Here is a 25,231-nt window from a genome sequence, read left to right on the forward strand (position 1 = left end):
TTTATTCTGTTCTTTTTTCAGCCAGGTTGGGCTTTGAGGTCCCGGGGCCTTCTTTATACTTGCTTTCTGTTTGCATGTGTATTTTTATCCATTTCCTGAGGGCTATGGTAAATGTGTGGCTGGCCTGTCAGTCAGCCTCACTGTTGCTCCTGTCCTTACAGGTTATGTACCTCCTATTTAGATTTTTAAAGTCTGCTAGGTGTTGGGAATACAAGGTGGTTTGCTGCTATGGGTAGTGAAAGTGAAAAGTAACTTCTGAGGCCTTGTAGATGTGTTCAGTTTTGAGTTAAGTGTGCCTTAGGAGAGATACTGTTACCAAGGAAAGTGGAGTTCCTGAGCCCCAGCCCGAATTTTGAGAGTCTGAGGTTATGTTCTATAAATGGAAGAATCTCTGAATCGTTAAAAAAAATATTCCTGTTAGACTCTTGAATCACTAAATGCTTACAGCATTTTTGATCTGTCGACTCTATTAGCCATCCTGTTAGAAAGCTGCATTTCTTCTTTAGAGCCACATTTCTGTAGCCCTGAGGTCCTTGGGGGTGACGGCAGGTGGGGGGGGGATCACAGTGGGAACACTTAGAATTGATTGTTCCTGGTGAAATTAAACTGCTCAGTGGATCACATTTAGATAATGAAAGCTTCACCCTGAGCTTCCAAACATGGCGTTGTTCTTATCCAAGTCCTCACGGTCATTGCTTTTTCCTAAGCATCATGCTTGCCGATTTAAGTGTTTTTGTGGTGCTTAATATCCATTTCCTATAGAAGTTTCTATTCAATTAAATGTGCTGCCATCAGGTAATGCCTGCCTAGAGACTATCTTTGCGTCTAGGGATGCACTTTGGATAGTCAGTTGTGTTTTGATCAGGTGTTTGAGAGTTTCAGTTAATATAACCATAATTAAGCTTTAAAGGCAAGAAGACAAAATGCCCTGGCTCGGTCTTGCTTCACTACCTCTAGCAAAGTAAAAACAGTTTAATCACTTAAGAAGATGCAGGAAAAGCAAAATAAGAAAAGTATAATTTTTAAGGCTCGTTTTAGAGTTATGACTGTAAATTACACATGAAGATTATTCTTCTTGGCTTCTTAAAATGGGTGGGCTTAGGAACCTCAGCAATCTGACCGAGTACATTGTGGCAATTTTAACCAAGAAGCTTAATACACCGGAAATGTTGCCTGGTACTGTCGTGCTCTCCCTGCACCCTGCCTTCCAACCTTAGTACAGAAATGCTGAAATTTTGATGAAATGCTTTCTTTCAATTTTCAGTTCTTTTGGCCTTTTAAAGACTGATTATACTGTTCAAAAGTACTAGTCCTTCAGACAAGAAAATAGCTTTGGGGCTGGGATGTGGAGAACAGTTTTAAATCATTGCCAAGTGTTCAGATTATTAATAAGGATTTTTTGTTCATTTTTGAGCAGATATAGTCGTCCCTCAGTGTATCTGTGGGGGGTGGATTTCAGGACCCTCTGCAGATGTTTGAGTCCTACAAAATGGCATGGTATTTGCATATAACCAACGCGCATCCCCCCTATACTTTTTTTTAAATAAATTATTTATTTATTTTATTGGCTGTGTTGGGTCTTTCTTGCTGTGCGCGGGCTTTCTTTTTAGTTGTGGTGAGTGGGGGCTACTCTTCATTGTGATGCGCGGGCTCCTCATTGCCGTGGCTTCTCTTGTTGTGGAGCACGGGCTCTAGGCATGTGGGCTTCAGTCGTTGCAGCACATGGGCTCAGTAGTTGTGGTTCATGAGCTCTAGAGTGCAGGCTCAATAGCTGTGGTGCATGGGCTTAGTTGCTCCACGGCATGTGGGATCTTCCTGGAGCAGGGATTGAACCCATGTCTCCTGCATTGGCAGGCTGATTCTCAACCACTGCACCACCTAGGAAGCCCCCCCCCCCCATATGCTTTTAATCATCTCTAGATTAGCTATAGTACCTAGTATAATGTAAATTGCTTTGTAAGTAGTTTTTAGGTGCATGGCAAATTCAAGTTTTGCTTTTTGGGATTTCTGGATCTCCCCCCACCCCTGAAATATTTTCGATCTGAAGTCGCTTGAATCCACAGATGTGGAACCCACCAATAAGGAGAGCTGTCCTCTTCCGTGCTTTAGTAACTCACAGAGAGCAGTCTGATGATCAATAAAAGTAACGCTGTGATTGTTGGAGATGACATTAATGCTTATTTGCTGATAACCCCAGTAGTTTTGCTTGTTTTCAGGGCCTGTAATTTTCATTATCAATGATCTGAATAATTGATGGGTATTAGCCACATGCAAAATGGGTACTGAAGAAGAGTCTCATTTTGTGAGAAGTTTAAAATGGTCAGAGGGGTTACTATTTGATGATTATTTGTATTTTTTTTTGTCCTTTGAAAAGCCAATTATTTAAATTATTTTAGTTCCTTAAAAAGTGAAGAATTATGGCTGGTGTACTAAAAACTTGTAGGATATTAGTTAAGGTCAATCATTAATTCAGAGAGAGAGGTTCTGAAGCAGTAATTCTCAGCCCTGGCTACAAATTAGAATCGTCACCTGGGGAGCTTCTAGAAAAACTAAATTAAATATTAAATAAAAGACCCAGCCATTGGTATTATGTTTAAAGCCGATGTGTGACTTAAGAGAGACTTAAGAACCACTGATCTATGACTAAGTGATAAATTTAAGTCTGCCAACACCTGGAACGGATGGAGAGGTGAGCTCTGTTTCAGAACCTGTGCCAGCTTTCATGACAGTCTTGTATTGAGGTCTCTATTTTCCCTCAGTTCTTATTGAGTCACTGGTCCAGAGGCAATCAAGAAATGAATTATACTCCCAGCAGCTTTCTTTGTTTATGACTAGCGAAGGCATAGGATTTGAAGATAGTACTAGTTGAATAACAGTACCTATTTTACTCTGATTTTTATTGAGAGACTATGTTTTGGTATAAATTGCTTGCTTTTTTTAAAAAACAATATTCAGTTTATAGTATGGAGGTATAATTCAAGAGTACAAAAAGGTGATTTTTATCATAGAAGAAGAAAATTAAATTGATTTCTCTGTTAATTCATATACTATAAATATGCTTTTAAATATTTTTCCACCCTTTAATTGTAGTGTATGATGTGTCATTAAAATAGAATTGGTGCCAGCACATTTCAGTTTTAATAAATGCTATTCCTAAGAACATTTGCATGGGAAGCACTTCAACACAGGATGGACTCCTAATGAATTAAAATTTATTATGAGGTGGCAGGAATCATATACTCCCACTCCAGACTACATTGTGTGCCATCCAAATGGGACTGTTTTTTTTCTTTTAATAATTCCTACTTGGAGTTTCTCTCCCTTTGCTAAGGCACCTACATTATTCAAAATCACAGGAACTAAAGCCACTGTTTTAACAGTCTACATTGGCAGCAAGTGGAAAATTACAGTGAATTTACACATGCGTTCAGCTTTGCCATTTTTATGGGAACCAAACAACATTATACAGTGGCAGCAAATTCTGCCAGAAATTGCAGGTTCATCAGATTTTTAGGCTGAAAGAGGCATGGAAATTCATCTATTTCACCCCACCACACCCCGCCCCCAGTCCTCAGGCAGCTCCAAACCCAAACCTGCCTGAGCTGAGGAGACTTTGCCCTTTTTTGAAAAATCCTCAGGAGTGGACATTCTACAGCTTCTCTCAGGCCCCTATTTGCTCATCTAACAATGGTCGCTGCTGAGATCTCCCACCTCTACTCCTCCTCCCCAAAACTGCACAGCAATTTCAATCCATTTTCATGGAGCTAGAGGTCACTTAGGCCTTACTTGAAAGAGATCAGAGATAATGTATGGGGAAAGCGTTTAGTAAAACTGTAAATGCTATGCAAATGCGCGGAATTCATAAAAATATCATGTGACCGAAAAATTGCTTTATGCTTGTTCCTTCCTATTGTTCTTTTGAATGTTGTTATCTGCCATAGAAGAAAGTTGAAGACAATTCAGAATTGGGGAAGTGCTAGTTCAGTTTGGTTTTACGTTAATCAGTGGCCACTGTTAACTGAGAACAATCTATATTGGCAGTGCAGGAAACATCCTGCTTCACTGATCTTCTACCTACCTCTTTTCCTCTTCACTCTTCATTTGTTGCATGATCTGAGAACTGGCATGAAAGGTAGCTCTTCCTTATTTACTCCATAGCCACTTCTTGCCTGTGTGAAAAACTAAACAACCATGTGAATATTAAATTAAAGGATTTAAATTGTAGTGTGTATATGGACTTGACAATTTCTCTACTTCAAAGTGGTACACATTAGGTTCAGGTCTGTTGTAGAGACTACTGTAACTTGCAACCGAAAGCTGGCGTGGGGAAGCAGAATAAACTATACTTGTAAGCAGATGTATTGACTTTCAGTTTACTGTTCACAAAATGGATATTATGGAAAATTTAGTGCTCTTGTCAGTAAGCTGTGTCAGACCCTATATATTACAGTTGCAAACAAAGTCAGTCCCTTAATCAATGGTATATAGTTACCATTCTGGTAAAGGTATTGTTTACTGGTTTCCAGGAAGTGTTTGAAAATGTACCTGTTAATCACTGATACTTAGCATGCGGAGGACCTTGTATAATCAGTTGTTCTAATGACCTGTCTTGGGGCATGCAGGTAAATAGCTAAGTTGTCCGGCATTGATGACTTATAGACTTGTTCCAGATTGCCATAGATTGAATTCCCACAAGCTCCCTTAGCCCATGCCAGGGTTATCCTTTATATACAGCCTAAATCTCTCCTACTTCAATTTATCTCAGTTACTTTTCCATTGATTCCCTGTAGATTTTGAAGGCAATACCCCATTAAACATTTAATAAGCTTAAAATGAAAATGGTGAGGCAAGAGGTCTTATCTGTATTTTAGAGTAATTTTTGTGTGTTTTTTTTTAATGTGAAAAATTATTTTCCCTATATCTCTTTGAGGTACAAAAATTCAGACTGGAGTACATCCAAACATAGACATTTGGAGAACTTTGCAACCTCTAAATAGTCTTGCTTAAAATGATTATTTTGGGGGTAGAGAGTTATATGTTTGACCTTTAAAGAGATCATTGAAGGGAAGTCTTTGTGGCTACATACTTTAAAACATTTTAGGTTGGGGAATTATAATTATCTTTTTTAAAAAAATAATGGAAATATATAAGTGAATATTGGTTTCTATCATACTCCCTTTGACTTAAATAAATGGTTGTCTCCAACATGATAAAATAGTACCATCAAAAGAGACTATCCCACATTTTTGTAAGAAAGTATATTATCCTGATTGAAAATAACAGAGTGAAGCCTAAGTGAAATAAAAGGGTGAGGTAAAAATAGAGCTCAACCTTGCGACTTCTAGATTCAACAAATCAGTTTTTTGAAAATACGAAAGGGGCATTAGAGCTATATTGTATGAAATGGGACTTTTTGACAATAGGCTCTGAGACATCACAAAAGAATGTCTTTCCTTGTAAAGCCAAAGAATTACAACTTTTCTTTGTAGAAATAATTGATCATTCCATTAATAGAGGCAGCCATTCTATTCAATATATTCCTTTGTATTTATAAGCAATTATTTTGTATTTAGAAGAAATTTGCGTTCTACTTTCTGCTGTCTAGTAAGGAAATTGACAAGGTTGTCCTCAGTAGTTGTTGTATAATAAATATTCCCAGTCTGACCTTTCCTAAGTTAGTTTGTTGCTGTGATGGTGACGATTGAGATTCTGTGGATGAAAGAAAAATGATTGGCAGTAAAAACACTGTTTCTCTAGGATACTTACTTCAATTTAAACATTTAGAATTGTAATGTTGGCCTCAGAGCAGTTGGCTTAAACAAAACTTTTACTAATAATCTTCACTAAGTCAGCAACTAAGAGCTTAGTGGAGTTTGAATTTCCTAACAAGGTTTTCTCCTCTCCCTACTACTCTCTATCTCCAGACAATAGCCAAACATGTTTAGACAAGAATTCTTAGCTCGGTAGAAGCATGGAGAAATGTGATGAAAAACTGACTTTTTTCCTCTTTCTCTTGGTCAGTGTGCTGGAGAAGAGAAACGAGTTGGTACACGCACAGTATTTGTTGGCAATCATCCAATTTCAGAAACAGAAGCATACATTTCACAAAAATTTTGTGATAATAGAATAGTCTCATCTAAGGTAAGTTGTTTTTTAATTCAATAGATGTTCGTATAGTGAGCCAGATAATAGTTATTTTTATTTATGCTGGAAGCTGATATATTTATATATGCATACCTGGATGTGCACATATACCAATTACAGACCAACTATGGTAATTATTCCACCAAAAGGCAGTTATTTTTAAAAGCATCACTTTGTCTTGTTGTAGCTGAAAGATCATTTCCTTGCCTTCCATTATGGTTCACGTTGCCTGTTGATTATATGTATGACTTTAAGTCTTAAAAGTGCTAAAAATGGAATTATTTAGTTAACCAAAGCTTCCTGAATTGCCCTTAAGTGGATGGACTGGGTTGTAAATAATTTACATTCTTCTGGAGGGTGTTATCTTAGAATGACATTTGTATCTCTTTCTATTCCATTGCAGAGCTTCTCAAGTACACTCCTGGGTCCTAAAGGGTACATTCTGTTCTGTACACTGCTTAAACAGTTACAGATTCAGTCACTGCAGCTGTGTTACCATTTGAACAATCATTTTACTTCAGCATTGTATAATACTAAAAGGAGTGGCCTGAAAGTCTGAAGACCTGTTTAAATCCTGGCCTAATCATTTACTAGCTGTGTAATTTTGGCCAAATTAATCTCTTAGTTTGAATGTCCTCATTAGTGAAATGGAGCTTATGTTCCATATGTGAAGGCGTTCTTTGTAGTTCCTAGTACGCAGTAGTCATCATTCTACAAGTGTTAGTTTGCTAATCTTTACCTTTGACTGACTAGGTTAGGTGCTAGGTGTTAGATGGCTGGCCCACTGCTATGTCTTATATAGCATGGCACAGATCTTGATAATTTTCCTCACTTCCTTATGCAGCTTGGTAAGGTAGATCTCAGATGTTAGTGACAGTTGCTTCACTGCATGTTGGCAAACAATGAGGACCTGAAACACAAAATTATCCCCTTCCTTTGCAAATTTAACATTTTAGTTTTCAAACGTACAAGTGATTTCTGTTTGGGTAGTGATATAATACAGATAGATTGTGCTTAGCTGGGAGAGTAACGTGTAAAATAGGGACAGAATGAATGAAAACTATGTTGCCTAATGAGCAGATCTATTGGCCTAAGAACACTCTGAATGTATTTGGATAAAATGTCTGTTTCCTGTTAATCTTTAACCTTATGGCAAAAATTTATCCTCAGCTAGAGGTTTCCATACCTTTGCCCAAGACAGTGAATAGTCCTTTCAATGAAAATTGTGACTCACCCTGTAGTATTCAAGAAGACAATCAATAGTAGTCCTTTGGCTCAGAATCATAGACATAGAACTGAAACATAAGACGGCCTCTTGTTCAACTCACTAACTTTACAGATGAAGAAAGCAGACCCACAGAAATTGTTAGTGACATGGTTACGAAGCAGAGTTAGTGATAAAGCCAGGTGCAGAACTGCTTTGCAAGGTCTAGTGGCTCTGAATAAAGAGCTGTTTTCACATCATTTTGCTATTTGGGCTCCTCCTTCAGTTTTCTCTCTCCTTTTGTATCAAGTGAAATATAAAATACTTTCTAGGGAATTATTGTTTCCCATAGTGTTTTATGTGGAAGATCATAAAGTGACTCACTGATAGTAAAGTGACTTTTCATTCAACTAGTGATAATCGATTTGTTGTAATATACCATGCATTTTACATGTTAAAATAACATATGACTCAGTTACTTCTCAACTTTTTATATTTAATAGAATATTTTTCGTATTTTATTTAACTTCAGTTTTGCCAATAGGCAAAACAATGCAATAGGATATTTTTTTTTAAATTTTTTATAAATTTATTTATTTATTTATTGGCTGTGTTGGGTCTTCGTTGCTGCATGAGGGCTTTCTCTTGTTGCAGCAAGTGGGGGCTACTCTTAGTTGTGGTGCGAGGGCTTCTTATCACAGTGGTTTCTCTTGTTGCAGAGCACGGGCTCTGGGCACACAAGCTTCAGTAGTTGTGGCACGCAGGCTCAGTAGCTGTGGCTGGTGGGCTCTAGAGCGCAGGCTCAGTAGTTGTGGCACATAGGCTTAGTTGCTCTGAGGCATGTGGGAATCTTCCCGGACCAGGGCTTGAACCCGTGTCCCCTGCATTGGCAGGTGGATTCTTAACCACTGCGCCACCAGGGAATTCCCAGGATATTTTTTTAAATAGTCAGGAATTCATGGGCAAATATAAATTGTTTCTAAACAGATTTGCACATATAGTTTATACGTATGTGTTTTAGAAACCAGCGTAAAGAAGTGAACGTTTCTTTATTGATAGACTAACACATCTTTTTTTCTCTGTAAATATTTTATATTTACAGTTTGTCTAGTTAACTGCTTATTAACTGATCTGTTTTTCGTAGCAGCTCTAGAGCAGAAAAAGCGAAATTGACAGTATACTAACTTCACAAAAAGAATGAAATTTTAGTACAATGAATAGTTATAAGAGAACAGTGTATATAATGTAGTGGTAAAGAGCTTCACCCTTATAGACAGAAGACATGGGTTTGAAGTTAGTCATATAACCTTCCTGTGTCCCAATTTTCTTATCTGTAAAATGGGGGTATTAACTACTTACCTCACAGGATTATGATAAGAATGAAGCAAAGTAATCCGCAGAAAGCATTTAAGCACTGTGCTTGGCAGGTGGTAACAACTCAACAGATTGTAGGTGCTATCGTTATTTATGTTTCTGTAAATATTATCACTACTGCAGTCCTGCAGTCCTGAGCAGTACTATTGATTTCCTCAGTCTCCTATGTTTCAAATATGTGGAGTGATCTCTCTTAAAAAGAGGCCTTCAGGACCAGTCTGGAGAGGAAAAGAGTTTCATAATTTGACTTTCTCTTCCTCACATTGCCCTTTGGCTGATTGTATTTGCACCAGAATCTTTTAATTGAGGAAATGTACAATTTATAGAATATGTTAGCTGCTCTCCAGCTCTGTAGCAAGTGTTGATTTCTTTTCTAAACCATTCAATAATAAAAAGTAGCTTTCTCTTAATTGGGTGCTTTTTGTTTGTTTACAAATGACATCAATAATGATATATCACTGGGAATAAGTCCTGTTAATGCAGAGAACACTGAAGATAAACACTTTGATAAAAATTTGTTTTATTTACATATAAAGTTAGCATTCTTTTCTTCTTTTGGGAACACAAATACTTTCTTTAGAAAAACTTGCTCTCTTTGGTTTGGCCTTCCACTTTAGTGCACTCCCTGCAGGGACCTTTGGGAATCACCAGAATTTTGTAGCTGGTATAAAACTTGGACATCCCCTTCCGCAGCAAAAGGAGCTAGATCTTTAAGATCTTTAGCTTCCATCATACTTCTCTATTCTACATTTTTTTTCTTTAAAAATCCTGAGCTTCATCTTGAAGGCCCTTCAGTGGGAGAATAATCAGGGAGCTCCACCTAACTCTTGGAAGCTATGCCCAAGGTTAAACTTACTACCCCTATGTGAAAGAATGTCTTAAAGCTTCCATCCTAAAATTACACCAGCATTTTTCCTCATTTTAAAAGTCAGAACCGTCAGTAGAATTTATTAGACATGTCTTTGCATCTTACCGAACTCCCTGAAGGTGCCTTTTTAGATAAAGTTACTAAATCCTAATGCAGTACTGTCTTGGTAACTCCTTTAGCTGTTGTGAATTTATAGTAGAAAGAGTGATACTTTAAAAAAAGAGAAAAAAAAAAAAAGAGAAAGTTCTGCTTGACATTGGTAATGAAAATGAAAGTAGACTGCTGTGATGCTCAAAATTGGATTTAATGCCTACATCAAGGAGACTTGATTAATAAAGTGGATACAGTCCTTTAGCAAAGTGAACAGTTATTCAGGCTAGAGCTCTGCTTATTTACAACCGGGTGCTTATTTACAACTAATCTTCAAGTATACTTATTCTGTTCCATCACATCCAAATCCCAGTAGTTAGAAAAGTCATTGCTCCTTCTGCTAGCTCCTTCACAACTGGCTGTTAACGTTGTTATTTTAAATAGTTACTACTTCATTTTTTAGCTGCTCTCCTTTTTTCTCCTGATACACAGAAATATTAGAACAAGTTATTTGGAACTTTAGCTTTCCCATCAGCATTTTTAAGGCTAAACTGGAAAATTTTTGGACTTTGGGTATAAACAGATAATGTATTAAAGCCTCCTTTTGTTTAAATTTTTCAATTTAATACTCTTGAAACTGAGATTCACTTCATACTCCCTCCTTTAAATTAGGAAAGTTATTTATCAAAGTTGCAAGGTTTTGATTTCAAATTAAATTAGGTGATAAATCTTTGAGGGGGTGACCCACAGTTTTTTCACATCAGATGCAATGTTTGTGTACCAATTATTTAATTCACTATAGAGAAGATGAAAAATGCATTACATATACATGGGAACCTGGTATTTTTCTGTAGAAACTTTGAAAACATGTTCTAAATGTCAGGGTTGCTTTTTAAGTTTATGGTTGCATGTTAGGATAGTAGAGAATATCCACTTACTGACTCCTCTGAGCAAGAACTGACTTATGACCAAAAATATGTCCATGTTCATCATTGTGTATGAAACAAATGCTGTAAACATTTTCTTCCTGTGAGTTAAAATTGTTTTTGGTTTGTAGCAACTGACGAAGTCTGAAAGTCCACTTTTTAGGTAAACAAGTCAATTTGAATAACTTGGTATATGTAGCTTTAATTCAATTTCAATTTTAATTAGAAAGCACTTTAAAAGCAGGCTTCTCTTAGTCTGCATTGAAATAATATATGCTCTACTGCATTTGTATTATAATAAAGAGAAGTTTGATTTACTTTTTAATTAGAGCAGTGGAGGAAATGGCCAAAACACAAGTTTTAATCAGACATTCTTGTATGCCTTCTACGTGCTGAACACTGTTGTAGGCATGGAAGAGAAGTGACCTTATGATATTTATCATATACTCCCTGACCTCTTAGTAGTTCATGACCTGATATAGGAAAGAAGAGGGCATCTAGTGATAGTTTCCTATAAAGAGAATAACCAGAGTTTCTCAAGGAAGCAGCTTACTTAGTGAGTTAAAACAGAGGTAAACAAACAGTGGGGGCCTAGAAACAGCAACAAAAAAATGTTCCCTCTCAATGTGTTAACACCCCGCAGAGGACTCTAACAGTCCCTAATGCTTGTTTGTTTAATTAAAAACCCTTTACTTAAGGAACAGAAGGTCAACAAGCCAGAAGCTCAGCTGTTAGCCTGTTGTTAGAGTTTAGTTTGTTGTTTTAGAAAACTGACCTTCAGTTATCGGGACAGTTAAGTGCTGATCTGAACTACGGCGGCTTCAAAGTGACTGGGTCTGTGGTTTTGATCCCTTTTATTTTTGGTCACAAGCTGCCTTGGGAATCTGAAAACTGTGGACTCTCTTCTCCCAAGTGATACACATCCACACACGATTATGCACTTCATTTTGATTGGGCTTCCCTGAGGCACATCTATGAACCCTGGGGGAAGAACCTTCTAGGTTGGCTGTTGGTTGTAATGCAGCTGCTTCACTGAATATATTTGCCCCCATTCATCTTTATAGTCTTGAGATTCCCTGAACCTTGAGCCCATGCACCTTTTAAAGAGAGGGTTGGTAGTAAATCCCCATCTGTCCTATCATGCTCTGCAACTTTGGCTTTTTCAGTCACATTACCTGATATACTGGATATTTTCTCACATGTGGAAACTGTTCAGGTATAAATTTAGATCTTTAGGTTAAAAAACATTTCTTTCTTTCTGGCTTCTGGTTTTCTTTATTAAGATATCTAGAAAATCCACCTTCTGGTGATTTTAAAATGACCTAGTCCTTGAGTTTAAGGTATCAATGAGAAGGTCTTTGTGATTTGACAGTTGTACAATTTAGCATTGAAACCTTTGCCTATTACCAGTTACCAAAGCGCAAGGTGGTATGTTGTTGATTAAAATGAAAACCCTCTATGACCCAAGGTTGTGTGTACACTTCAGCTGTCGCAGAGGTGGGAGGTGATGTTAGGGACAGAATTATATCTGTGATGATGATCAAGATTCCAGAGTTTAGCTCAGCCAGATGAATTAATTTAAATGAGTACATTCACTCATCCAACTAATGTACTGTCTATTTTATATCAGGCACTGTGCTAGGCATTGGAGAAAAAGTAATAAAAAGACAGATGAACAGTCTGCCCTTATATATCTCATTGCCTATCGAGGGAGAAACTTTAATTAAAATATGCACACATATAATTATGCACTGAAACGAGTGTTATCAGGGAAGTACAGGATGATACAAGAGCAGATAACAGGGAACCTAGTTTAGATTGGTTCAGGGAAAGCAAAGCTGTGGAGCTAGATGGCCCAAGTGGGATGCTCCAAGTGAAAATTCCTGAGAAGAGTGTGTACTCTACCTCTAAGTACACGCTTATTTTTATATGTATGAGATTTGGGTTTTAACATATTTTCAAAGTGCTGTGATCATCTGGAATCATGAGTCATTATTATTAGGATTTTTCAAGTTTCCTTTCTAATTATCTTTTTTGTTCTTCCTCCCTTACAGTATACACTTTGGAATTTCCTCCCAAAGAACCTGTTTGAACAGTTTAGAAGAATTGCAAATTTTTATTTTCTCATCATTTTTCTTGTACAGGTAAGAGCTCCGTTAGAAATTTAATTTCCTCCAGCAAAGTTTCAATCCATTTCTAAGCTTAAAATGCCCTGTGATTAAAAAGTTGTTTCAGGGCTTATTTTAGTAAGACTTATTTTTTAGAGACAGATTTGATTTGATTTGACTCTTTAAAGAACTTGTATTGAGATATAATTGACTTACAATAAACTGCATATATTTAAAGTGTACAATTTGATGTTTTTTTTTCTTATTAGAAATGTATATATGGCAATCCCACTCTCCCAATGCATCCCACCCAACCCCCCCAATAAGACTTTTTAAAGTACTAATATATTTTAAGATATATGTGATTTTATGTAGTTCTAAAGTAGCTCTTTTACTAGAAACCGTATTGAGACTTTGTTACTTTTTTTTTAAACTTTCATGGATTTCATGTCTTTGTTCATCCTAGAAAGACATGTGTACTGCTATATACAGTGGTATATGTCAAAATTGAAAATAGTTCAAATTAATAGTGTCACTTTGTTAAATACCACTTTCAGTTTAATTGAAAATTTATCACTTATCTTCCTGATCACCAGTTTTGCTCCTCCTCATTCATTTATTTTTAAGGATGAAATTCTAGTACATTGGTCTGCTTCTCTGTGTTCCTACTGTTTTGTGTTTTAACTTTTAGACATTTTAAATTGCATCTTCCATCTTTAAATCTATAAGTTATTAAAATCTTTCCCTTGCCAAAATTACCCTCTGAAAATTTTACTACATTGAGGGTACTTTTCTTCTCATATCATTTTTTTAAACGAAGCAGAAACATCCCAATAAAATTGCTCAAATGCCTTGTTGCTGTTAAGTGCTTCTGTTTATCCACTTTGAGGCTTTGAGTAAATGGTACTGTGATTGAATTTAGCCCTGCAACTTAAAACCAATCTGGGCTATGATATGGGAAAGAGGCAATTTCAATCTTGAATAATGGGGCATTGGAAAAGGAACTCTTCTAGATTGATGGTAAGGTGCCTTACAGAACAGCATAAAATAAACTGTGTAGATGATTATGCTCACAAGAGTCATTCCACTTGGCGTGCAGCACATTTCAGTTCAATTCAGCAAGCACCTACTGTGTGCCAGGCAGCGGTCCAGATAACAGAGATTTTTAGCGGGTACAATAAAGATCAAGGTATGGCTTTTCTATGCAGAAGGAATTTGTGTTATAGCCAAAAAGACAATCATGTATTCACTCAATTTAATGTGGCAAATGTCATAAAACTAGCATGAGCAAAATGCTATGGGGATACAGTAGAAGTTATGATTTTTTTCCTACCCAGGAGAAGCTTGAGAAGGCTTCAAAGAGTAGGTGACTTCTGAACTGAGCCTTGAAAGATTAGAAGGAGTTTACGTGGTGAGGAATCCAGACTGATATCTCAGTCTGTGCAAGAAGGCACAGAGCTGTATGTAAAAAGAGATTGAACCTGTGATCCCCTGTCCCTCAAATCTAGTTCTCTTTCAGGATTTCCTATTTCAGTGAATGACAACAACACCCACCCAGTCACGTTAAAAATCAGATACTTGGAAGACATCTTTAACTACCCCTTACAAGAAATTCCTTACCAGTCCTGCCATTTTTGTTTTCTAAATATCTCTGGAACTTCTTTCCACGTATCTGCTGCTACCACCCTTGTCCAAGCCATCATCTCTTATGTGGATTACTACAGTTAGCCTTCTCAATGGACTCCCTGTCTCTTTTGTTCCCTTCCATTCTGTTTTTCACAAAGCAATGAGAATGACCTTTTTGAAATGTGGTTCTGTTCACGTGACCTCTCCCTGCCTAAAAGCTTCAATTATCTCCCACTGTTTGTGAGATAAAGAATGAACTTTAGTCTAGAGAGCCCTGCTTGGTCTGGCCTCTGTCTCCCCCTCTAGCCCCATCTCACACCATGTGCTCTCTTGCCACTGGCTTCCTTTTTTTCCGTACAGGTGGCACCCTCCCTCCTACCATAGAGACTTTCTGTACACTCTTCACTGCACCTGGAAGGCCCTCCCTTCCGTGTAGTTAACTTCTGTTTACTCTTCAGATATCAGCGTCTCACTTGTTTTTTGCCTGGTTTTCACTGTAAGCTGCCAGCTATATGAGGGCAGGGATTTTTCTCCATCTTGTTTGAAATAAAGCAGCATCTCTAGAACCTGGCTGATAATAGCACAAAGGCTGACAGAATGGTGCTCAACAGATAGATGGTAAATGAATGGATATATTTCAGTCAAGGAGTTAGTCCAAGCTGGGATGAAAACTAAGCCTAAATTTAGAACTATTTTCTTAAACTAACTGCTATGTGGATTGCTTTTGTTTTCATGAAAGTTAACATTCACCCTGCTACCAGAATATGTTTTGTCTGCATTTTTGACTGAAATGTTTGTAGCATGTAAGTGCTGCATATTAGTTAATGGCTTATTTTCATTTTACTTTCAATTTACTTTCTTTACCTAGGTTACAGTAGATACACCAACTAGCCCAGTTACCAGTGGACTTCCACTTTTCTTTGTTATAACTGTTACAGCCATCAAACAGGTAAATTTCTAATTTACAATTATGCTTGCATTTCAGTCCCATCTGATTTGAATTTCATAGTCAAAGGCTCTTTTTCACATCTTCCTGTTTGTGTTGGGGGGGTGAGGGGGGTATAACCCTAAAAGAAGAGTAGGTAGACGGTACAGCTCAGTCAGGTAGTGGGAGGTGAATTTTTAATGTGCATTACTTTTTTTTTTTTTTTTAAATATTTTATTTATTTATTTATTTTCTGGCTGCGTCAGGCTTCTGTCTAGTTGTGGCACCTGGGCTTCTCTCTAGTTGTGGCACCCGGGCTTCTCTCTAGTTGTGGTGCAGGCTCCAGAGCGTGCAGGCTCAGTAGTTGCAGCGCATAGGCTCTGTAGTTGCAGCACAGGAGCTCACTAGTTACAGCGTGCAGGCTTAGTTGCTATGTGGCATGTGGGATCCTAGTTCCCTGATCAGGGATCGAACCCATGTCCCCTGCACTGAAAGGAGGATTCTCAACCACTGGACCACCAGGGAAGTCCCTGCATTACATTTTTGAATGTGCTATATCTGTCTGAAAAATTCCCATTCTTGTGGACTTTTTAAATTGCTGCCTATAGCAAAGAACTCAAGAGCATACTTGAGTTTTTTAATTTTGTTGTCTTTCCTGTTGCTCCTGAAGGGGATGGTGGGTAGAAGAGACTTTTATTCTTGTTTCTTGTCAAAGCTGACACCTGCCACGGTTTATCATAGTGCCTTTGAAAAATTCCTGATGAAATTGAAAATGGAAACAGGAAACTGGAGGTAAAGGGGTGGGTTAGCAATGTTTATCATGTAACGGGACAGTCCATAGGACCTGACAGGTTACAAGGATATTTTTAGATGGTACTTATCAAAGTACTTGAAAAAGTATCCCAAAGAACTTCCAAACTGAAAGTTTGCTTAACAATATTGGGAACATGGTTGCCTTTCCTCTTGGGGTTATCTGGTCTTCTATCTTGCCTACCAGGAACTGCAAGGATATTTTATCAAGTGGTTTCTAAATAAAGACTTTTGGAATGTTATTTCCCTTAGGCTGTTAGGATTATTTTCTTTAACATCATAGAGTTGCTGGTTCCAAGAATAGCCTGTATGGCTTTCAGAAGCTCTTTCTGATTCATTTTACTCCCAATACTAGTTCACATTGGGGCCTTTCTTTCCTCACTGACATCACAGAAAGTACCACATGAATTGATAGCCTAGCATTGCCATGAAGAAAGACAGAAGAGGAATGAATATATAGCACCTGAGAAATAAAGGGGTAGGCGATCAAGAGATTTTTCAAAGAGTTAGATTTGAAAAGGTACACACATTATTATAAAGAAAAAAGCAAAGCGATGTAAAAAAAGAAGGAGATCGTGCTAAAACAAATGGACATCCTCCGTCCTTAGGTCTTTTGGCTTAAATTTACTCTAGACCAAAGAAAGCCCAAAGGAAAATGAACTCTGATTACTTTCAACTCTAAAATAATGAATACCAATTTGTATTTTCTTTTGTCACCAAGTCAGTGGAGAAGTTCAACTATTGGTCTCTAAAACTTATCATAGATACTGTTCCAAAATAGTCCTACTTGCCTTTTCTATTCTCTGTCCCTGGGGAGGAATTATATTTCCTCAGAGATATTCTCTCCAGCAGTCTACTATGGAAGAACTTATTTAAGTGATTTTGTCTATAAGAAAATAAAACCTAGAAAAAAGTTTTTTCAAATTAAAAAGTAGAGAAAATTAACATTAACTTGAATAAGAGTAGAATTAGAAAAATAAACCATAGTCCTTCACAGTTGAAGAATATTAAGGCTCTAATGCCTTTGTTTTTATTAATACTTATCTATAAATTAGAGGAACCTTTTAATGCAATAAAGCTATAAGGAATATTTTGAAAACATATCTTAGTTTTTGCTGCAAAAATTTACAGTGTTGTCTCCAGGGAGATAAACTCGATGCTTGGTGGTGACTTAGAGGGCTAGGATAGGGAAGGTGGGAAGGAGTCGCGGGAGGGAGGGGATATGGGGATATATGTATAAATACAGCTGATTCACTTTGGTGTACCTCAAAAGCTGGTACAAGAGTGTAAAGCAATTATACTCCAATAAAGAGCTTTAAAAAAAATTTATAGTGTTGTCTCTAGCATTCTGAGTTGAAATTAATACTGTAAGTATAAATACCTGCTGGTGACTCATAGAAGAGGGTTATAGAAATTTATTAACAACTTTACTTCATTATGTGAGCTTGAATATGTCTTTATTTTTATGCTTCTAGGGATATGAGGATTGGCTGAGGCACAGAGCTGACAATGAAGTCAACAAGAGCACTGTTTACGTTATTGAAAATGGAAAGCGAGTGAGAAAAGAGAGTGAAAAAATCAAGGTATTAAGTTTTGTAGTTCATTCTTTTTTTAAAATTATAGTAAGAACACATCATTTTAAAAGGTACCATTCATTGGCATTTAGTACATTCACAGTGCTGTGCAAGCATCAGCACTATCTAGTTCCAGAACATTTTCACCACCCCGAAAGGGAGAACACCATAGCCATTAAATAGTCATGCTGCATTCATGCTGCATTCCTCCCTCACCCAGGCCCTGGCCACCACTAATCTCCTGTATGTCTCTGTGGGTTTACCTAGCCTAGATATGTCATATACGTGGCAGCATACACTCTATAGCCTTTATGTCTGGCTTCTCTCTCTTATTGTTATGTTCCTGAGACTCATTCATGTTGTGGCATGGATCAGTACTTCATTTCTTTTGATGACTGGATAATCCTCCATCGTATAGCTATACCATATTTTGTTTATCCATTCATCTGTTGATGGACATTTGGAGTTTTTTTCCTACCTGTTGGCTATTAGGAATATTGGTGGTATGAATATATGAATACAAGTTTTTGTTTGAACACTTGTTTTCCATTCTTTGGGGTATATACCTAGGAGTAGAATTGCTAGGTCATGTGGTGAATCTGTGGTTAACTTTTTCATCAATCACCAAACTGTCTTCCACACGAGCTGTACTTTATATTCTGCCAGCCATGTATGATACTTCTAAAGTATTGTTATTTTTTAATATCTTCAGTCCTGTCGATAAAATTTTAGACTCGTCCACATCAAATAATGTTTTTTTTGTTTCCCACAGATTTTATTTTATTTAATAATAAACTTTACTTTTTGGAGCAGTTTTAAGTTCACAGCAAAATTGAACAGAAATTATGGAGTTCACATATACCCCCTTTCCCCATACAGGTACAACCTTCCTCATAATCAATATCCCCCACCAGAGTGGCATATTTGTTACAATCAGTGACCCTCCAGTGATACATCATTATCACCCAAAGTCCATAGCTAGCTTAGGGTTCACTCTTGGTGTTACACATTCAGTGAGTCTAGACAAATGTATAATGACCTGTGTCAACCACTATAGTATCATACAGAATTATTTCACTGCCCTAACCATCCTTTGTGCTCTGCCTGTTCATCCCTCCCTCCAACCCTGGGTCACCACTCTTCATTTTACTGTCTCCATAGTTTTGCCTTTTTCATAGTGTCATATAGTTAAAATCATACAGTGTGTAGCTTTTTCAAATTGGCTTCTTTCACTTAGTAATAGGCATTTAAGTTTCCTCTGTCTTTTCATGGCTTGATAGCTCATTTCTTTTTAGATCTAAATAATATTTCATGGTTTAGATGTACCAGTTTATTTATCCATTCACTTACTGAAGGATGTCTTGGTTGCTTCCATGTTTTGGCCATTACGAATAAAACTGCTGTAAACATCCATGTGCAGGTTTTTGTGTGCACATAAGATTTCAGTTCATTTTCAGTTCACACACCAAGGAGTGTGATTACTGGATCATATGGTAACAGCATGTTTAGTTTGTAAGAAACTTCCAGGCTGTCTCCAACATAGCTACCCATTTTGCATTCCCTTGAACAGTGACTGAGAGTTCTGTTGCTCCATATCCTGGCCAGCATTTGTTGTCATTGTTCTAGATTTTGGCCGTTGTAATGGGTGTATAGAGGTATCTCATTTTTGTCTAAATTTGCAATTCCCTGGTGATGTATGGTGTTGAACATATTTTCATGTGCTTACTTGCCATTTGAATATCTTCTTTGGTGAGGTGTCTATTAGGTCTTTTGCCCTTTTTTTATCAGATTGTTTACCTTCATATTCTTGAGTTTTAATAGGTTGGGGTTTTTTGGGTGTTTTGTTTTTTTGGTATATTTTGGATAACAGTCCTTTATCAGATGGGTCTTTTACAAATATTTTATCAGTCTTAAGATATTATTTATTTAGTTTTATTTTATTGTGTTATTGGGATAAAAAACACATAACACTAAATTTACCATCTTAACCATTTTTAAGTATTCAGTTCAGTACTGGTAGGTATGTTCACATTGTTGTACAACAAGTCTCTAGAAACTTTTCGTTTTATAACACTGAAACTATATCCACTAAACACTGATTCACCCTGCCTGTAGCCCTTGGTACACACTTCTCTATTTTCTGTTTCTATTACTTGGACTACTTTATATATTTTTTTTAATTTATTTATCTATCTATCTATTTAATTATTTATTGTCTGTGTTGGGTCTTCATTGCTGCATGTGGGCTTTCTGTAGTTGCGGCAAGCGGGGGCTACTCTACATTGTGGTGCGTGGGCTCCTCATTGATGTGGCTTCTCTTGTTGTGGAGCACAGGCTCTAGGCATGTGGGCTTCAGTAGCTGTGGCACATGGGCTCAATAGTTGTAGCTCACGGGCTCTAGAGCACAGGCTCAGTAGTTGTGGCACATGGGCTTAGTTGCTCCACGGCATGTGGGATCTTCCTGGAGCAGGGATTGAACCCATGTCCCCTGTATTGGCAGGCAGATTCTTAACCACTGAGCCACCTAGGAAGTCCCTCTATTACTTGGACTACTTTAGAGAGATACTTCCTACAAGAGGGAGCATATAGTATTTGTCCTTTTGTGACTGGTTTATTTCGCTTAGCATAATGTCTTCAAGGTTCATTTATGGTTAAGCATATGACAGGATTTGCCCCTTTTTCTAAAAGGCTATGTAGTACTCCAGTGTATGTATTTAGCACACCTTCTTTATCAGTTCATCTGTTCATGGACATTTGGCTTGCTTCCACCTCGGCCATCTGAGTAATGCTGCAGTGAACACAGACATAAAAATAACTCCTCAAGATCTTGCTTTGAATTATGTTAGATATGTACCCAGAAGTAGAATTTCTGGATTGTATGGTAATTCTATTTTTAATTTGTAGAGGAACCTCCATACTGTTTTCCGTAATGGATGCACCATTTTACATTAGTGCCTAGAGTACACAAGGGTTTCAACTTCTACCTGTCCTCTTGAACACTTATTTTCTGTTCTGTTGGTAGTGGGCATCCTGATGGGTATGAAATGATATCTTGTTGTGGTTTCGATTTGCATTTCCCTAATGATTAGTGATGTTGAGCATCTTTTCGTGTGGCTCTTGGCTATTTGTATATCTTCTTTGGAAAAATGTCTATTCAAGTCCTTTGCACAGTTTTTAAATAGGGGTATTTGTTGTTGAGTTGTAGAAGTTCCTTATATATTCTGGATATTAACCCCTCATCAGATTTATGATTGACAAATATTTTCTCCTATTCTGTAGGTTGCCTTTTCCCTGTTGATTATTTACTTTAGTCATGTATTCTCATTTTCTAATTTTGATTTTTGTCCTGTGCTTTTGGTGTTATGGCCAAGAAGTAATTGCCAAGTCTATATGTCCTGAAGCTTTTTTTCCATGTTCTTCTAGGAGTCTGATAGGTTTAGGTCTCACATTTAGGTCTTTCATTCATTTCAAGTTAATTTTTGTATATGATGTAAGGTAAGAATCCAACTCTATTAATACTTTTGCATGTAGATACCCAGTTTTCCCAAAACCATTTGTTGAAGACACTGTCCTTCCCCTATTGAATGGTCTTGGCACCCTTGTTGAAAATCATTTGGCCCTATGTGCAAGAATTTATTTCTTGGCTCTCTGTTCATTGGCCTATGTAGCTGTCTTTATGCCAGTCTTAATTTCTGTTGCTTTGTAGTATGTTTTGAAATCTGGGAATATGAGACCTCCAAGTTTGTTCTTCCTTTTCAAGATCGTTTTGGCTACTCGGGGTCCCTTGAGATTTCACATCACTTTTAGGCTTTTTTTTTCTATTTCTGAAGCAAATGCCATTGGAATTTTGATAGGAAGTCTGTTGAGTCTATAGATCACTTTGGATAATATAGACATTTTAACAGTATTGTCTTTCAATCCATGAACATGAAATGTCTCCCCATTTATTTGTATTATGTGTGATTTCTTTTAGCATTGTTTTTGTACCTTTCAGTGTACAACTTTTTAACTTCTTTAAGTTTTTTCCTAAGTATTTTATTGGTTTTGATGCTATTGTAAATGATATTTTCTTAATTTCCTTTTTGGACTGGTCATTGTTAGTGTATAGACATGCATCTGATTTTTGAGTATTGATTTTACATCCTGCAACTTTGCTGAATTCGTTTGCTCTAACTTTATTTTTGGTGGAATCTTTAGGGTTTTTTATATATAACATGTCATCTGCAAACCAGGATAATTTTACTTCTTTTCCAATTTGTATACCGTTCTTGTTTCTTGTCTAATTGTTCTATCTAGAACTTCCATTACAATGATCGATAGTAGTGCTGGAGTAGACATCCTTCCTTTGTTTCTGATCTTAGAGGTAAAGCTTTCAGTCTTTCCCCACTGAGTATGGTGTTAGCTGTGGACTTTATTACGTTGAGGTCATTTCCTTCTCTTCCTATTTTATTAAGTGTTTTTATCATGAAAGGATGTTGAATTATGCCAAATGCCTTTTCTGCATTGATTGAGATAACCATGCAACACATTGTGTATGTGTTGCATTACACTGCTTGATTTTCATATATATATATATATATATATATATATCTCCTTGGATCCCAATTATAAATCCCATTTGGTCATGGTGTATGATCATTTTAATGTGCTGTTGGTTTTGATTTCATAGTATTTTAAGATTTTTTGTATCAGTATTCATTGAGGAAGTTGGTCTGTAGTTTTCTTGTGTCTTTTTCTGGTGATGGTATCAGGGTAATGCTGGCCTCATAGAATAAATTTGGGAGTGTTCCCACCTCTTTGATTCTTTAGAAGAATTGGGAAGGATTGTTATTTCTTTTTTAAATGCTTGGTAGAATTCTCCAATGAGATCATCCGATCCTGGGCTTTTCTTTTGGAGGAGGTTTTTGATTCCTGTTTCAATCTTCTCACTATTTTCGGATCCACTCAAATTTTTTTATTTCTTCGTGATTCAGTTTTAGTAGGTTGTATGTTTGTAGGTATTTGCCTATTGGTGTTCAATTGTAGTAGTCTCTTATAATCCTTTTTATTTCTCTGGCATCAGTTTTGATGTCTTCTCTTTTTTTAGCTGTTTTCAGTCTTTTTTTCTTAATCTAGCTAAGGGTTTGTCAATTTTGCTAATCTAACTTTGTTAATCTTCCCAAATTGTTTGTCAATTTTGTATTATTTTTAAAAGAATGTTTCTATATGAATATGGATTAAAATATAAAAGCTAATGGAAATCAAATCCTCCAGAGCAAGGGAACAAGATGTATGGAACAGAAAGAGAAGAAGGTAGGTAAAAATACCATTCCAAAATGATTCAGGGCTGTGGTATGAATTCATATAAAATGATACTCTCCTCCCTATACTTTTATCAAGTATTGTCACTGCTGAATTATTTATTGAATACCCGGAATTCCGGACATAAGTTCTCCATATTCCCAGCAATAAGTAAATTGTCTTGCATCTTTTTATGGTAGTGATGGGAGGAAGGCTACAGAGTGGGAGGGTTACCCAAGTTTGACATAAAATGTCTTTCTTTCACTCTTTTTTCTTTTCTCTGTTCTCTGCATCCCAGAGGGGAGAACCTTGTGATGAACTAAAGTGGTTAGGATCTGAAGTTTCCAAACCAGTCATAGAAACTCAGCTTTTTGTTCACGTAAGAACCAAAGGCAGCATAAATGGTTCATAGCATTAAATCTGTTACTTCCAGAACACAAAGTAAAATTACAAAGCAAGTGAAAGTCTCCCACATCTCTCCTTTTCTCACATTTCCTCTTTCTGTTTTTGCTGTCACCCCACGGCCTTAGAAGGACCCCCATCTCCCACCTTTCCTCACCAGGCTACTTTTCCTTGAGGCTGACCTCAACCAGATATAATCTGAATTACATCAGTTGATGCTCTGTGTGAAATGCTGTTTGATTGAGCCCTTTCTGGAGTATTTGTGTGTGGAGAGAGATGCCTATAAACTAAAAGTGTCTATATGTTTGATTGCTTGTCTGGGGAGTGTGGGGACTCTTGTTGAGCAGGAGAGTGACTTGTTCTGTATCTTCAGTGCGTTGGGAATTTTTTGAAGGGATTCAAAGCTAGGGGGTGACTTGATCTTACTTTTTAAGAAAACACAGCTCTGGAGAGTAAGCAAAGTAGAGGCATGAGCAAAAGTGGAATGAGGGAAACTCGCTAGGTGGCTACTACCGTAGTATAAGCAAATGATGATAAGAGCTTATGTTAGGATGATAGTAGAAGAGATAATAACAGTAAAAATAGCTGTTAACATTTGTATGTTACATAAATATGCCAGGTACTCCCTTTTACATTCTGTTAACTCATTTAATCCTTACTTTACAACAGTCCTATGAAATAGGTACTTTTGTTATCCCCTCTTCACAAATGATGAAACTGAGGCATACGGAGGTTAAGAAGCATGTCCAAAACTAGTAAGTGGGAAAGCTGGGATTTGAATCAAAGCAAGTCTGGGTGTGGCATCCGCACTCGAAAGCACAACTTTGTCCCTCCTGTCTCGTGATCAATATAAATGTGTATATTCAGGATGTTTTTTGGAGGTAAAGCGTGGACTTATTGATGTATTCCATGTAGGGAGTGAGAAGAGCAAAAATAGAATAAAGATAGCCTCCTTGATTTTGGCCTGAGCAACTAGGTGCATTAAGTAGTGCTATTAAACTAAATGCTGGTGCTATTAAATAAGCTGGAGAAGACTGGGAGAAGAATGGGTTTGAGGGGAAAAGGTGGGGGTGACGGGAAATCAGGAATTCAGTTTGGGCCATGTTAATTTTTTTTTTTTAATATTTATTTAATTTGGCTGTGCTGGGTCTTAGTTGTGGCACGCGGGATCTTCATTGCTGCATGCGGGATATTTTAGTTTGCGGCATGCAGGATCTAGTTCCCTGACCAGGGATCAAACCTAGCCCCCCTGCACTGGGAGCGCAGAGTCTTAACCATTGGACCACCAGGGAAGTCCTGAGCCATGTTAATTTTGAGATTCCTGTTAGACAGCCAGATGGAATTGTCAAGCCTGGAGCTCAGAGGAAATGTTTTAGGTCAAAATAGAAATTTGGATGGAATCACATAAAACATAGAGAAGAGAAACAGGCCTTGGGGCATTCCAATGGAAAAACACAGGTATTTATAAGGGAAAGAGTATGGATTTGGGCATTAGAAATATTGGAAGAGTTTCTTCAGGTTTACTGATTATTTCCTTTTTTAGTATCCAGTCTGCTGATAAGGCCATTGAAGGAAATCTTTATCTCTGATATCTATGTTTTTCATTTTTTCATTTCTAACTTTTCCATTTGCCTTTTTTTTCGAAGTTTCCATCTTTGTGCCGAAATTCCTCATCTGCACGTGTTGTCTATCTTTTCTAGTAAATACTTTAATATCTTAATCATAGCTATTTTTCTATCCCTGTTTCATAATTCCAAAATCTGAGTATTTCTGAGGCTGGTCCTATGGACACCTTTATCTTTTGATGATAGGTCATTTTTGTCTTGGTTTTGTGCATCTCATTTTTTTAAATTGAATTTTGGGTAGTGTATGTAAAAGAATGCTGGAGACCGAGGCAGGT

General features: G+C 37.1%; 1 protein-coding gene across 6 annotated transcripts in view; it reads left to right on the forward strand.

Moving 5' to 3' along the window:
• The window catches only part of ATP11C (ATPase phospholipid transporting 11C), a 160,663-nt gene that overhangs the window by 68,504 nt on the left and 66,928 nt on the right, over positions 1–25,231 (forward strand). For all 6 annotated transcript variants that reach the window (XR_009050295.1, XM_057718387.1, XM_057718388.1 and 3 more), the window contains 4 exons: positions 6,022–6,141; positions 12,661–12,750; positions 15,209–15,289; positions 17,551–17,658. Coding sequence is in view for 5 of the 6 variants with exons in the window: in XM_057718387.1 (XP_057574370.1) it covers positions 6,022–6,141; positions 12,661–12,750; positions 15,209–15,289; positions 17,551–17,658 (399 nt within the window). In the remaining variant the exon portion in view is untranslated. The remainder of the gene's footprint in view (positions 1–6,021; positions 6,142–12,660; positions 12,751–15,208; positions 15,290–17,550; positions 17,659–25,231) is intronic.

This window comes from Hippopotamus amphibius, chromosome X (genome assembly GCF_030028045.1).
Source record: "Hippopotamus amphibius kiboko isolate mHipAmp2 chromosome X, mHipAmp2.hap2, whole genome shotgun sequence".
In the NCBI taxonomy this organism is placed as follows: Eukaryota; Metazoa; Chordata; class Mammalia; order Artiodactyla; family Hippopotamidae; genus Hippopotamus; species Hippopotamus amphibius.